Source organism: Excalfactoria chinensis, chromosome 1 (assembly GCF_039878825.1).
Source record: "Excalfactoria chinensis isolate bCotChi1 chromosome 1, bCotChi1.hap2, whole genome shotgun sequence".
Lineage (NCBI taxonomy): Eukaryota > Metazoa > Chordata > Aves > Galliformes > Phasianidae > Excalfactoria > Excalfactoria chinensis.
In genome coordinates, this window is record NC_092825.1 from 167,434,894 (window position 1) to 167,449,080 (window position 14,187).

Genomic DNA, 14,187 nt, shown 5'->3' on the forward strand with positions numbered 1-14,187 from the left:
TTCCCTCCCCCTGTGCAAATTAAAGGCAAGGCTACAGCAGCCGTAAGCAGAGGGCTAAAAGCTGGAAAATGTCACACCACAGCTGGAGTCCAACTGATATAAATCCACACTGGGATGAAATCTTAAAGGAAAGAAAAAAAAATCCAAACAAATGCAAACTATATTTAATGCTCAGTCTTTTCCACGTGAGTACTGTGGAGAGGGCCTATATATGGAAGAGTGTGATGAAGGTTAATAGATGTTTGCACTGCTCATAGTTTTTGATGTTAAGTATTAGGAAACAGTTATTCGGTAACAAATTATTACCAAACAGTTGCTCACACTGAAACATAAGCACCACTTTTAAGAGACACCTAAGCAGAAAGCTGGATCAGAAAGCAAATTGGATCAGCTGGAAAGTTTGTCATAGAAGAGAAGGAAGGTTAGAACAAGGGAAAGTGGAATAGCATGAGGCTGCCTGTGACCATAGGAACCTTTCTGCACTTGTTGCAGCATGAAGAGGAGGTCGCCAATACACATAATCTATTGATCCACTGAGGTTTTGCAGTTCTCTAATACTTTCCTTTCAGTCATCCAATTCCTGAAGCTTTATGTAAGCTAAAGCATCTGTTCTTCTGGATTGCCAAAACCAGTTGTGTTCCATTTACCTGCTGTTAGCCCACCATTCCCAGAAATTCCCAGCACAGGCTTCAGTTACTTGAAGAAACCCAAACCGATGCCATAAAATTATGGCTGCAGGACAGTTATAACAGCATGGGAGCTTTTTTTCTCTCTGTGTCACACGAATAAACCCATAGATGCTAGTTAACACAGCTGTCGTAAACATGGATCTGTGTATCAGAAGGATGTGGTCAGTCACACTGATTCTCTGGAGGCAGTTTTTACAAGAAGCTTTGTTTGTTTTGTTGTTGTTGTGGGCTGCTTTTATGGTCTTTTGCAATGAATAATTTGTTTAATATGTTATGGAGCCTGAAGGTCCATTTCATCCTTCCTGAAGCGTGATTGGAGAAAAAAACACTATGTAACAGAGAACCCTTTAAGGAACTGCTGAAGTGTCACCTAATGCAGCATTTATCGTTGCAGGGCTGCTTCCTTTGGAAACCTTCTGTCTTTGATTAGCATTTCCCTTTTCTCCAGGGATGAGAATTCTTCCACATTAGGAGGAAAGAAAAATGGCTCTATCAGCTTCAAGTATTTATATCCTCTGGAGAACAGGTAACCACCTTTAAACCGAGCAGAACTACTTGTATGAATTAATTGTATTTAACCAGTTTGGATTTTCTGTGGTTCATCTCAACGACATGAAAAACATTTTGGCCTTTCAGCTTCACAGAACAGTTTTATCTCAAGAAACTGTTAAGCAGTTAAAGTGAATGAAATCCAACACAGAATTCTTGGGATCCAAACCCTATTTATTCCAATGGATACTTTCTGTTCAATTAGCTGCAGTCCACACCAGGGAGTTCACACTGCACTTTTATAACGTTCTGCCATGTTTTTTTTTCTCTCAGTACTTTTGTACCCTTGGCAATTTGGTGAGTTTAAAAATAGCTAACTCACAGAATGTTGTTTCATGAATGACTCCAGCCCAGTGAAGGTTCCCATGCTGTACAGTATAAACAGCCAAAGATATAACAGCAAAGAATGCTGCCTTGGGTTGATATGCAGTATAAAGGAAGGCTCCCCCAGCCTGAAAAACCATACTTTCAACCGGTGTTTTGGCATCTAGACGACAGCTATGTGATCTTTATATGAAAGTATTTTAAAGTAGAGTAAAAGATTCCTGAATAATATCTACGACCAGCGGTCTGCTATAGCAATAGCTAGCATTTCTTACTATTGCATCATCTTCTAAAATTTACTGTGAATAAGTATGGATAAAATGTTCCACTCTAAGGGAAGGGAAAAAAAGCTATACTGGAATTTGCAAGGAATACTCACATGAGCTACAGAAGTTCTTAATATGAATTGTCATCGCTAACCATCTGAGCAACTGCACAGAATTTTCTATCTTATAACTGAAATAACTGTAAGCAGAGAAACAGCATAATCTGATGTGTTTCTCTGCTGTGCGCAGTATGCTGAGGTGGTGAAATAATGATGTGAAGCCAACACCGCACAGACAGCTCTTCCTATATTCTTCACTCCGATGACGGCTTGTTCTGGTTTACCAGCAACTTCATTTCTTGCTTGTCTATGCTGGAATTTACACTTTCAGCCTCCTTTTCTTGCTCAGGCACACAAGTGCAGCCCACTGGGATAGTGACGTAGTCTTCTGTGTACACATAGCGGCCTCCAGCACAGGAGGAGGTGCGGCGCAGGATGACGGTGGGCATGTACACCGGGGTGCTGCGGAACTGAAAACTCTCCTCGCCAAAGATCCCCATCAGGCAGCCCTTGCACAGACAGTATGCTTCGGGAATGTATTTAGGGTATCTTGTGGGGTCATACGAAATTCTACAGGGAAGCAAGTAATAAAGATTCATTAGCATCTCTCTCCATGTTCATCTGGAAAACATTATTATAGTTATTTGACTGTAAACATTCATATAATGTTCTGGGAGATCTGTTGCCAGGAAAAACAGCAGTAGTTGTTGCTGTCTGGATTCTTAGTTGAAAAACTGAAAGAAAGAGCACAAACGACTCATTGAACTGGTCAAGTCCTACAGAGCCTGCTGAAGTATGAAGTGACCGGCTTCCCAAAATGTGGTTCGGGGGTTTCAGCAGAGTAACTCTGTCTTGCAGTTTGGACTGAGTGGGAAATTAGAGTATCAGAAAAGACTCGGATGCTTCCAAACTTATCATCTGCCTTGAGTTCTTAAAAACATACTGCAGATACTTGTTAACATTCTTACTGTTGACATGATTATTTAGAATTATGTAATTTAATTGGAATTACTTTGTACAGTTCTTTCACAATAGTTTTTGCTCCCTAGTATGCCTAAGGTGTTCAGGGTTATAAAGGTTCCTTCCTCTTAAAAACAGGACTCAGCATTTCTACACCTTATTTGCCTCTGTTGTCTCTACCTCTTCCTCTAACCACAGAGAATCATGGAATCACCAAGGTTGGAAAATACATCCAAGATCATCCAGTCCAACCATCCACCTGTCACCGGTTTTCCCACCAAACCACGTCCCTCAGTACAACAACTAAATGCTTCTTTAACACCTCCAGGGACAGTGACTCCACTGCCTCCATGGGCAGCCTGTGCCAGTGCCTGACCACTCTCAGAAAAGTATTTCCTGATGTCCAACCTGAATCTCCCCTGGCACTATGTGAGGCCATTCCCTCTAGTCCTGTTCCTAGTTATGTGGGAAAAGAGGCACTGGCGCAGGTTGCCCAGAGAGGTGGTGGATGCCCCATCCCTGGCTGGGGCTCTGAGCAATAACTGAGCTGTGGGTACTCCTCTTCATTGCAGGGGGTTGGACCAGAAGACTTTTAAGGGTCCCTTCCAACTCACATGATTCTCTGATTCTAGGATCATTAAAAAAAAAAAAAGGCTTCTTCACTTCTGTTTTTGCAGTGGCCATATATTCTGGATTCTTTATCTTTTTAAGGAACATGATTTCCTTGCAGAAAAATGTGGCCAGTTCTTGCACAGCCAGACATCTGTGATACCGCTGATAGGTTTTGCAAAGCTGCTCTGTCCCGTTTACACTTGCTTACTTTCCCCAGGAAATACCTTCAAGTTACAGGATCTCACACCAATGTGCAATGAAATGTCTGCTAGCCAGCAGAAAGGAAGACAGTGAAATACGGTTGGTTCTCCTGTGATGCATGCCTATTTCAAACTCCAACGTGAATAATTTCAGTGGCAGAATGTTAAACACACCATGTGTCAAGCCAGTGGTATTTCCTGTGCTGTATTATCTCTAGCACCTGGTTTATGATGTTACTGGAAAGCACAAAAATGCTTCTTGATGCACTAATAACACCAATAACACTAATCACTAATAACAAGAGAACAGTGTCAGTGGAATCATGGTCTGCAACAAGCTTCTCCCTTCTGAATTCTCACGTGGCAAAAGACAGGCATAAGTGGGGTTTTCTGGCAGGATGGTGTGGTGTAGTTTTCTACTTTCTGTAGTAAAATCTCTTATGTTCCTAAGTGTGGAGTAGGTACCCCTGCTCCCTGAGATGAGGACTGAGAGGAATCAGTGACAAACCTGAAAATGAATCCAAAATGTAGATACGGTTTTGCATCCAGAGCCAAACTGGGGGGCTGAATGCTCTAAGTAATGAAATTAAAGGCTATACTAAAAAGTTCTGACATCTTTGGCTTTTGATAAAGTCAACTTAATTGTGCAAGTGCATTTTGTGACCTTCTCTTGTCTTGATGCATTGATCATCAGTTTGTGCATGCAGTGACCACAGCCTCAGCCGTGGCAGGCTGATGTATCTCCATTATACCAATAACTACGAGTTCCATTTATAAGGCTTTTGGAACAGGACAAGCATGTTTGACACTGTTCAACAACTGGACAAAAAGTGTGCTCCAAGTTCCCACTGACTCCTTCCTACATGTGGTAAAAAATGCACCAAATGGGCGGGCGCAATAGAATTTGCCCAGAGAAGCTGTGGATACCTCATCCCTGGAGGTGTTCAAGACCAGGTTGGATGGGATGCTGGCAATATGATGTAATGGCTGACTTAGAGGTTAGGAAACCTGCCTGTGGCAGGGGGGGTGAAATCAGATGATCTTTGAGGTCCCTTCCAACCCAAGGCATTCTGTAATTCTATGAAGCTGAAAGCAAAGGATCATCTGAGATTTGCAGCTTCCCACAGCAGTGCCTCCTTCAGACTAGGGCCAGGTGCTGTACCAGAACTGCAGACTAGACAGACCAAGCACATAGATGCAGGCTGCCCTTGGCACTGAGCTCAAGTTGTTGTATGCCAAGTGATCTCTCCCTGGTCAGTGGTTCTCATCTGCAAATGACCAAGCAGGGAGCTGTGTGGGGCTGCTACGTTTCCATCTGCTGGAACAAGCAGCAGGTTTGTGCTGAACTGGAACTGCTAATGAAGTGCGACTAGTTCTAGGCTGCTTTTACTTACAGCCCTATGAGCGTCTCGAGAGCTCCCAGTGAATAACAAACTTCCTGCCGTTTATGCACTAAGCCTGGAAACTCAAGAGAGGCACTGCTGTCAGAAGCAAAACTCTTGCAAAGACTTTGTCTCTCTTGCCCTGTATTGCTACTTTCAGATGTAGTATTTGTTAACAATATTAGCACTTCATAGTCTTCAAGCTTCCAAATCCAGTGGTCGGATGTTGCGCTGGATTAGGCAGGCACAGCTAACTCTTCAGAAACCCACAGCTGGCGTTGGGCAATTCAGTTCCACACGCACCATGCTTACTACCTGCATATAGAACACACTGAGCACAATGAGAACATAACAAATGAACACCTGCTGCAGAGATTTACGTGTTGTGTCAAGGGAAAAAACAGTTGTTAGCCCTTGACCTTCTAAGTCTTTCAGAGTGCAGTGGGACAATGATCCAAATGTCACACCTCCAGTACCATCCAGCTGTTGTATGAGCGTGTACTCAGAAAAGACGGCAGTTCTGTGTCCCCCCGTGTTCTTGGCCTCGGCTGCATCTTTGGGCCACGCACACTGTGCTGCACACAAATGCTACATTCCAGAAAAAGTCTTGGATAAGTTTCTTGCAAATCACTGGATTTTTATCTAAAGGAAAACCCCTCTTTTATATGTCTTCATTTCCAAAAGCACTGCAGCCAGTGACAGGCCATATTACATTTATTAACATTTTATGTAAGTGAGCACTAAACTAAGGATTGCAGAAACACAGAATCACAGAATCACAGGACCTCAAGAGACCACTGAGTCCAACAACCCTGCTAAAGCAGCTACCCTATAACAGGTAGGCATCCAGATGGGTCTTGAATCCTGCCCCTCTACTCTACTCTGGTGAGGCCTCACCTGTGTAGTACTGTGTCCAGATGTGGAGTCCTCAGTACAGGAGAGACATGGGTCTGTTGAAGTGCGTCCAGAGGAAGGCCACAAAAATGAGCCAAGGAATGGAACATCTCCTACAAGGACAGGCTGAGAGATCTGGGGCTGTTCAGCCTGAGGAAGAGAAGGTTGCAAGGTGACCCGAGAGCAGCCTTTCAGTATCTAAAGGGGAGATACAGGAATGATGACAGGAAAAAAGGGACAGACTCTTCAGCAGGGTCTGTGGTGACAGAACAAGGGGAAATGGCTTCAAGTTTAAAGAGGGGAGATTTAGACTGGATATAAAGAAAATGTCTTTTACAGTGAGGGTGGTGAGGCGCTGGAACAGGATGCTCAGAGTTGTGGACACTTTCAAGGCAAGGCTGGATCAGACTCTGGGCAACCTGAGTGAGCAGTGCATGTCCCTGTTCATTGCAGGGGAGTTGGACTAGATGACCTTAAGAGGTCCCTTCCAACTCTAAGGATTCCAGGAGTCCATGAGTACCTACCATAGAAGGAGACTCCACAAGCTCTCTGGGCAGCCTGTCCCAGTGCTCTGTCACCCTTACTGTAAAGAAGTTCTTCTGCATGTTAGTATGGAACTCTTCATGTTCAAGGGGAGGCTTCAAGAGAGACACAGAAGCCATGAAACTTGGAAAAGCAGAAATAGGTATGATTTCTTGGCTACAGAGTTTTTACACCTCTGCCTTTCAGTCCTAGACTTGAACGCTATAAAAGCCCCAAACAGCAGGCAATAAAATTGATGAAAACAAACAGCTCATTAATGGAAGAGCACTTGTGCTAGGCAGCAAGGTTATTGGAATCTGAGCTCAGTGCTTTCTCCCACAACATCTTTGTCATGAAACTTAGAAAGTGTGGGATAGATGAATGCACAGTGAGGTGGACTGAGAACTGGCTGACTGGCAGAGCTCAGAGAGCTGTCATCAGTGGCACAGAGTCTGGTCGGAGGCCTGTAACTAGCGGGGCTCCCCAGGGGTCGGTGCTGGGTCACATCTTGGTCAACATCTTTATCAGCGACCTGGATGAAGTAACAGAGCCCACCCTCAGCAAGTTTGCTGATTATACAAAGCTGGGAGGAGTGGCTGACATCCCAGGCTGTATTGCCATTCAACAGGCCCTGGACAGACTGGAGAGTTGGGCAGGGAGGAAGTAGGTGAGGTTTAACAACAGCAAGTGTAGAGTCTTGCACCTGGGGAGGAATAACTGCATACATCAGTATGGGTTAAGGGACAACATGCTGGAGAGGAGCTCTGCAAATAAGAACCTGGATGTCCTGGTGGACAACAGGTTGGCCATGAGCCAGCAGCATGCCTTTGTGCCAAGAAGGCCGATGGGATCCTGGGGTGCATTAAAAAGAACGTGGCCGGTAGGTCTAGGGAGGTGATCCTCCCCTCTACTCTGCCCTGGTGAGGCCACGTTTAGACTCTTGTGTTCAGTTCTGGGCTCCCCAGTTGAAAAAAGACAGGGATCTCCTAGGAGTCCAAAGGAGGACCACAAAGATGGCAAAGCATCTCCTGCATGAGGAAAGGCTGAGTAACCTGGGTCTGTTCAGCCTGGGGAAAAGAAGACAGAGATCTTAACAGTGCTTATAAATATCTAAAGGGGAGGCACATGGATGTGGCCAGGCTCTTCTCAGTGATATGCAGCGACAGCACAAGGAGTCATGGCCTAAAACTTGTACATAGCAAGTTCTGTACTAACACACAGAAGAACTTAATGGTTAAGGGTGATGGAGCACTGGAACAGGTTACACAGAGAAGATGTGGCCAGGCTCCTTCTATGGAGCTATTCAAGACCTATCTGGATGCCTACCTGTGCAACTTACTGTAAGGAAGCTGCTTTAGCAGGGGGTTGGACTCGATGGTCTCTGGAGGTCCCTTCTAACATGTGCAGTTCTCCGACTCTGAGCTTCATGCTCCCAGCTATGCACCAAACTCCTGTGGCCATTAGGATGGAATTTCAGTATCAGGCAGACAAACTCGTATTTTACCCCAACTTTTGCTGAAATATCAACAGACAGCTGCTGCCAACAGCAGGATGTTGGACCAGACGGTTCATGGTGCAGTCCATGTACAACTCCTGTATGTCCAGGTTGTAGCATGCCAAATATGACATAAGTCTTGTTAGTTGTGTAACCAAATTAAGGATCAAGTAATAGAAAGCAAGCTGTAAGCACAGAACAAAGATCAGTACTTTTACCTAGTCAAAGCTAAGTCTTTCACAATGAACAGAGTGATAAACTCAGATTTATATATGGAACAAGATGATCGGTTACATGCTGATCTCTAAGTGACATATTTGATTCTCTCTCACAAATGCTGATATGAAGCAATTCCAGCTGACTTGATCTGAACTGGCACGTGAGCAGAAGAATTACAAGAAGCAACATTCAACAGCTGGGAGCAGGTGTCTGGGGAGACGTGCAAGGAAGGTAAGTGCAGCCAGGCTTGATATCCTCATTATTAATGACCTGGAATAGGGAGCATAAGCAGCATGTTAATGAAATCTGCAGATGGTCACAATGGGAACTGTTACAACCCCAGTGAAGACAGAGTACTTCTTCTCAGAGCACAGTACTTCTCGGACATTAAAATGCAGGTCAAAAAGGAAAAAGATTTCCGCATCAAGCATAAATGGACAGTGCAGTATCTGTCTCTTCACTAGCAGAAAAAAAAAGCTCGAGGACATCAGGAGATGGGCAGGAATCCTGAAGCAAGTCAGAAATAGTGAAATTCATGCTTGAGGTGTGTCCGTCCCATTGTGGAATAGCGGAAGCACCGGAACACCGAATGCCAAGGCTGGAAAAGACCTCCAAGATCATCCAGGTCAAAAGCCCACCTCCCACCAATATGCTTCCCCACTACATCACGTCCCTTAGTCCAAGATCTAAACAGAGGGGATCACTTTGCTCTCCTCAGGCTGCACTAGGTAAGCACACTTCTGGCCATTCACCAAACAACCCTGGCAGTTCTAAGGAACAGCATCAGGAAACACCCATGACTCCTGGAAGATGAGCAAAGGTGAGCAGTTTGTGGGGAAAGACTGAAAGAATTAAACATATGTAAGATGGTAAAGTTCTCACACAAGAAAGAGCTGCACGCAGGTTTTCACATTACCCTTGCCACGCAGAAGTCACTGCCAAGACTGTGTCAGAGGAATTGCTTCTCCACTGACAAGGTGTATCATGTCACAGTGCGTTTAATGAGGGCCGCATGTCCTGTATGGAGATACACAACAGCTCTGAGGGTATTTGGGAGACTGCTGAGGGAGTTAACCAGGTGAGCAGCTGTCCTCTGAACACTGTGCAGCAGAGCTGGTCCTCCTGACACTTCCTGGATCTGGCTGCACAGCCTGCGAAACAGCAGGTTGTCATCACCAAAGCACATCGCTCTTCTTAATGGGCAATTCTGTACCGTACACTTTCCACACACATCGTGCAGTGTCTCACAGTACCAACGATGGAGGAGAAATGGGGTCTGTTACAGGACAGCATTCTCTGTTAAGCACGAAGCATACACAGAGCTCCAACTGAAAAGCAATGCCTGCCCAGAGAGGCTGAGGATGGAACCCCCTGCTTTCTGAAGAGAGTCCTTTTCTGACGGCAGCGCTATTCGGCACAAGCTACACACAGATACCTGCGCTTGCAGTAGGTGTTCCTCACACTCCGGTCCCAAAGCTCTCAGTCCGCTTACAGAAACGTATCACACAAATGACTATTTCTAAAAGAACTTTGTTTATAAAAGGCTGATGGGGCAAACCGACCGCTTTTCTCTCGGCAGGGGAGAATCATGAAGGAGAAGCGGGCGACGGCCGCGCCACAGAACGAACGTTCCCGGCGATCGCTACGAGGAGCCGCGCTGAAGTCTGCGGGACCTACGGCTCCAGCTCACGCCTCCGGCTTCCTCCGGCTCTCCCCAGCGGGCTCCTCCCGCCAGGAGCGGCTCACACCTGCCCATCGAACACCCCCCGGTTGTCCCGTCCCGCAGCAGCAGCCCTCGGGGCCGCCGCCTCCCGGCCGTCAGGGCACCGCGCCACGCGGGCCCACCCGGAGCCCGGCCCCGCCGCCTCCCGGCCCCACCCGGCGCTCCCCCGCCGCCCCGTCGGTCACCTGTAGGCCCACGGCGAGGCGCTGCGCAGGTTGACGGGCAGCCGGAGCCTCTTGTCGCCGCCCGGCCGGGTCCCCGCGGGGCAGCTGGCGTTGTGCTGGCGGCCGGGCGGCTCGGGCTGCAGGGTGTGGTGGAAGGCGCCGAGCATGCCGGCCGCCAGCCGGCCGTACAGCTGCTCCAGCAGCTCCTCGGGCCGCTCGCCGCAGCTCCGGGGCCGGGCCGGGCGTTTGGGCGCTTTGGCGGCGTCCGAGCGGAGCGGGAGCAGCGCCGCGCACAGCAGCGCCGTCAGCACCTGCAACGGGCAGCCGTCAGGGGGGCCGCCGCCCGCCGCCCCTCGCGCCCCGCGCCCGACCCGCTCCCGACCGCGCGGTCCCCCCCCGCCCGCCGCCCCTCCTCACCCTGCCTCGCTGCATGGCGGCGGCGCGCCCGGCGATCGGGCCGCTCGAGGAAGGCGAGGGGAGCGTGCCGCTGGCTGTGTCCCGGCGGAGGAGCGGCTGGAAAAGCGCCCCGCGCCTCGCCGCATCTCTCCTGGCCTCGCGTGCCAGGAGGATCGCGGGCGCTCACGGAGGAGGCGAGCGCTCCGGCGGGGAGACAGCCCAGCCCCGAGCGCTGAAGTCAAGAAGGAGCGCAGCAGAGAACCGACCGGTGGGTTCGTGAAACACAGCTTTATTGTGAGGCACGCTGCAGTCGGTGCGGATCGGTCACGAAGGATAACGATTTCTCAGAGGAAACAGCAAAGGCGCTGACGTGCTCCCCGCATTGACGGCCTCGGCTGAAAACCGTCCCGTTGTACCCCTGGCAACGGCCGAGCCCACACTGCGGTCTGTGCGGAGCAGCACGGGGCGCCCCGGCCTCACGGCCTCACAGCCCCACGGCCTCACAGCCCCACGGCCTCACAGCCCCACGGCCTCACAGCCCCATGGCCTCACAGCCCCATGGCCTCACAGCGCCATGGCCTCACAGCCTCATGGCGTCCCGGCTCACGGTGCTGTGCTGAGCACACGGTGGTTGGCTCACGTGCTTTCACAGGGCGCTGCGGTTCTGTGACCTCAGAGCTCCTTGTGCTGTCACTGTAGAGACTCTTGGATACGCAGGAAGGGTGTAAAATAAACAGAGGTTTGATCCCTACATGTATCATGGGTACACTCTGTCCGTGTCTACAAGTGCACACACCACACGCAGGCACACACGTGTAAAGACGTGTCAGTGTCATAAGGAAAGAGGGACCGCACAAAGGAGAGGGACCAACCAATGGATTCACAAATCAAGCTTTATTGGGAGGCACACCTGGAGACTCACAGGAACAGCGAGGGCCGGAGGTGCAGTGCTCTCATGTACTGACAGCTGCAGGGCTGACACCAGGAGCATGCCGTGTTCCAGCTGTGTCCCTGGCCTAGAAGATAAAAACCTCCTTTCACCACCAGTGCGAGCACAGTTTCTCTGCTGCTATTGTCCTCCCTTCTCTACTGCGGTTATCCTATCTGCTTCTGTTGTCCTCTCTTCTCTGCTGCTATTGTCCTCTCTTCTCTGCTGCTGTTGTCCTCTCTTCTCTGCTGCTATTGTCCTCTCTTCTCTGCTGCTGTTGTCCTCTCTTCTCTGCTGCTATTGTCCTCTCTTCTCTGCTTCTGTTGTCCTCTCTTCTCTGCTGCTGTTGTCCTCTCTTCTCTGCTGCTATTGTCCTCTCTTCTCTGCTGCTGTTGTCCTCTCTTCACTGCTGCTATTGTCCTCTATTCTCTGCTGCTGTTGTCCTCTCTGCTGCTATTGTCCTCTCTTCTCTGCTGCTATTGTCCTCTCTTCTCTGCTGATGTTGTCCTCTCTTCTCTGCTGCTGTTTTCCTCTCTTCTCTGTTGCTATTGTCCTCTATTCTCTGCTGCTATTGTCCTCTCTCTTTGCTGCTGCTGTTGTCCTCTCTTCGCTGCTGCTATTGTCCTCTCTTCTCTGCTGCTATTGTCCTCTCTTCTCTGTTGCTATTGTCCTCTCTTCTCTGTTGCTATTGTCCTCTCTGCTGCTATTGTCCTCTCTTCTCTGCTGCTATTGTCCTCTCTCTTTGCTGCTGTTGTCCTGTTTCTGTTGTCCTCTCTTCTCTGCTGCTGTTGTCCTCTCTTCTCTGCTGCTGTTGTCCTCTCTTCACTGCTGCTATTGTCCTCTCTTCTCTGCTGCTGTTGTCCTCTCTGCTGCTATTGTCCTCTCTTCTCTGCTGCTATTGTCCTCTCTTCTCTGCTGATGTTGTCCTCTCTTCTCTGTTGCTATTGTCCTCTATTCTCTGCTGCTATTGTCCTCTCTCTTTGCTGCTGCTGTTGTCCTCTCTTCGCTGCTGCTATTGTCCTCTCTTCTCTGCTGCTATTGTCCTCTCTTCTCTGTTGCTATTGTCCTCTCTTCTCTGTTGCTATTGTCCTCTCTTCTCTGCTGCTGTTATCCTCTCTTCTCTGCTGCTGTTGTCCTCTCTTCTCTGCTGCTATTGTCCTCTCTGCTGCTGTTGTCCTCTCTTCTCTGCTGCTATTGTCCTCTCTTCTCTGCTGCTATTGTCCTCTCTTCTCTGCTGCTGTTGTCCTCTATTCTCTGCTGCTATTGTCCTCTCTCTTTGCTGCTGTTGTCCTGTTTCTGTTGTCCTCTCTTCTCTGCTGCTGTTGTCCTCTCTTCTCTGCTGCTGTTGTCCTCTCTTCACTGCTGCTATTGTCCTCTCTTCTCTGCTGCTGTTGTCCTCTCTGCTGCTATTGTCCTCTCTTCTCTGCTGCTATTGTCCTCTCTTCTCTGCTGATGTTGTCCTCTCTTCTCTGTTGCTATTGTCCTCTATTCTCTGCTGCTATTGTCCTCTCTCTTTGCTGCTGCTGTTGTCCTCTCTTCGCTGCTGCTATTGTCCTCTCTTCTCTGCTGCTATTGTCCTCTCTTCTCTGTTGCTATTGTCCTCTCTTCTCTGCTGCTGTTATCCTCTCTTCTCTGCTGCTGTTGTCCTCTCTTCTCTGCTGCTATTGTCCTCTCTGCTGCTATTGTCCTCTCTTCTCTGCTGCTATTGTCCTCTCTTCTCTGCTGATGTTGTCCTCTCTTCTCTGCTGCTGTTGTCCTCTCTTCACTGCTGCTATTGTCCTCTATTCTCTGCTGCTGTTGTCCTCTCTGCTGCTATTGTCCTCTCTTCTCTGCTGCTATTGTCCTCTCTTCTCTGCTGCTATTGTCCTCTCTTCTCTGCTGCTATTGTCCTCTCTGCTGATATTGTCCTCTCTTCTCTGCTGCTGTTGTCCTCTCTTCTCTGCTGCTATTGTCCTCTCTTCTCTGCTGATGTTGTCCTCTCTTCTCTGTTGCTATTGTCCTCTATTCTCTGCTGCTATTCTCCTCTCTCTTTGCTGCTGCTGTTGTCCTCTATTCTCTGCTGCTATTGTCCTCTCTCTTTGCTGCTGTTGTCCTGTTTCTGTTGTCTTCTCTTCTCTGCTGCTGTTGTCCTCTCTTCTCTGCTGCTGTTGTCCTCTCTTCACTGCTGCTATTGTCCTCTCTTCTCTGCTGCTGTTGTCCTCTCTGCTGCTATTGTCCTCTCTTCTCTGCTGCTATTGTCCTCTCTTCTCTGCTTCTGTTGTCCTCTCTTCTCTGTTGCTATTGTCCTCTATTCTCTGCTGCTATTGTCCTCTCTCTTTGCTGCTGCTGTTGTCCTCTCTTCGCTGCTGCTATTGTCCTCTCTTCTCTGCTGCTATTGTCCTCTCTTCTCTGTTGCTATTGTCCTCTCTTCTCTGTTGCTATTGTCCTCTCTTCTCTGCTGCTGTTATCCTCTCTTCTCTGCTGCTGTTGTCCTCTCTTCTCTGCTGCTATTGTCCTCTCTGCTGCTGTTGTCCTCTCTGCTGCTATTGTCCTCTCTTCTCTGCTGCTATTGTCCTCTCTTCTCTGCTGATGTTGTCCTCTCTTCTCTGCTGCTGTTGTCCTCTCTTCACTGCTGCTATTGTCCTCTATTCTCTGCTGCTGTTGTCCTCTCTGCTGCTATTGTCCTCTCTTCTCTGCTGCTATTGTCCTCTCTTCTCTGCTGCTGTTGTCCTCTCTTCACTGCTGCTATTGTCCTCTCTTCTCTGCTGCTATTGTCCTCTCTTCTCTGCTGATGTTGTCCTCTCTTCTCTGTTGCTATTGTCCTCT

General features: G+C 48.6%; 1 protein-coding gene across 1 annotated transcript; it reads right to left on the reverse strand.

Moving 5' to 3' along the window:
* Positions 1 to 142: 142 nt before the first annotated feature.
* On the reverse strand, positions 143 to 10,595 carry IL17D (interleukin 17D). The gene is made up of 3 exons (XM_072326565.1): positions 10,476 to 10,595; positions 10,080 to 10,369; positions 143 to 2,457 (listed from the first exon to the last, which is right to left on the reverse strand). Exons 1-3 carry the CDS (start codon positions 10,488 to 10,490, stop codon positions 2,142 to 2,144), a joined length of 621 nt encoding a protein of 206 aa, XP_072182666.1. The 5' UTR covers positions 10,491 to 10,595; the 3' UTR covers positions 143 to 2,141.
* Positions 10,596 to 14,187: the final 3,592 nt, after the last annotated feature.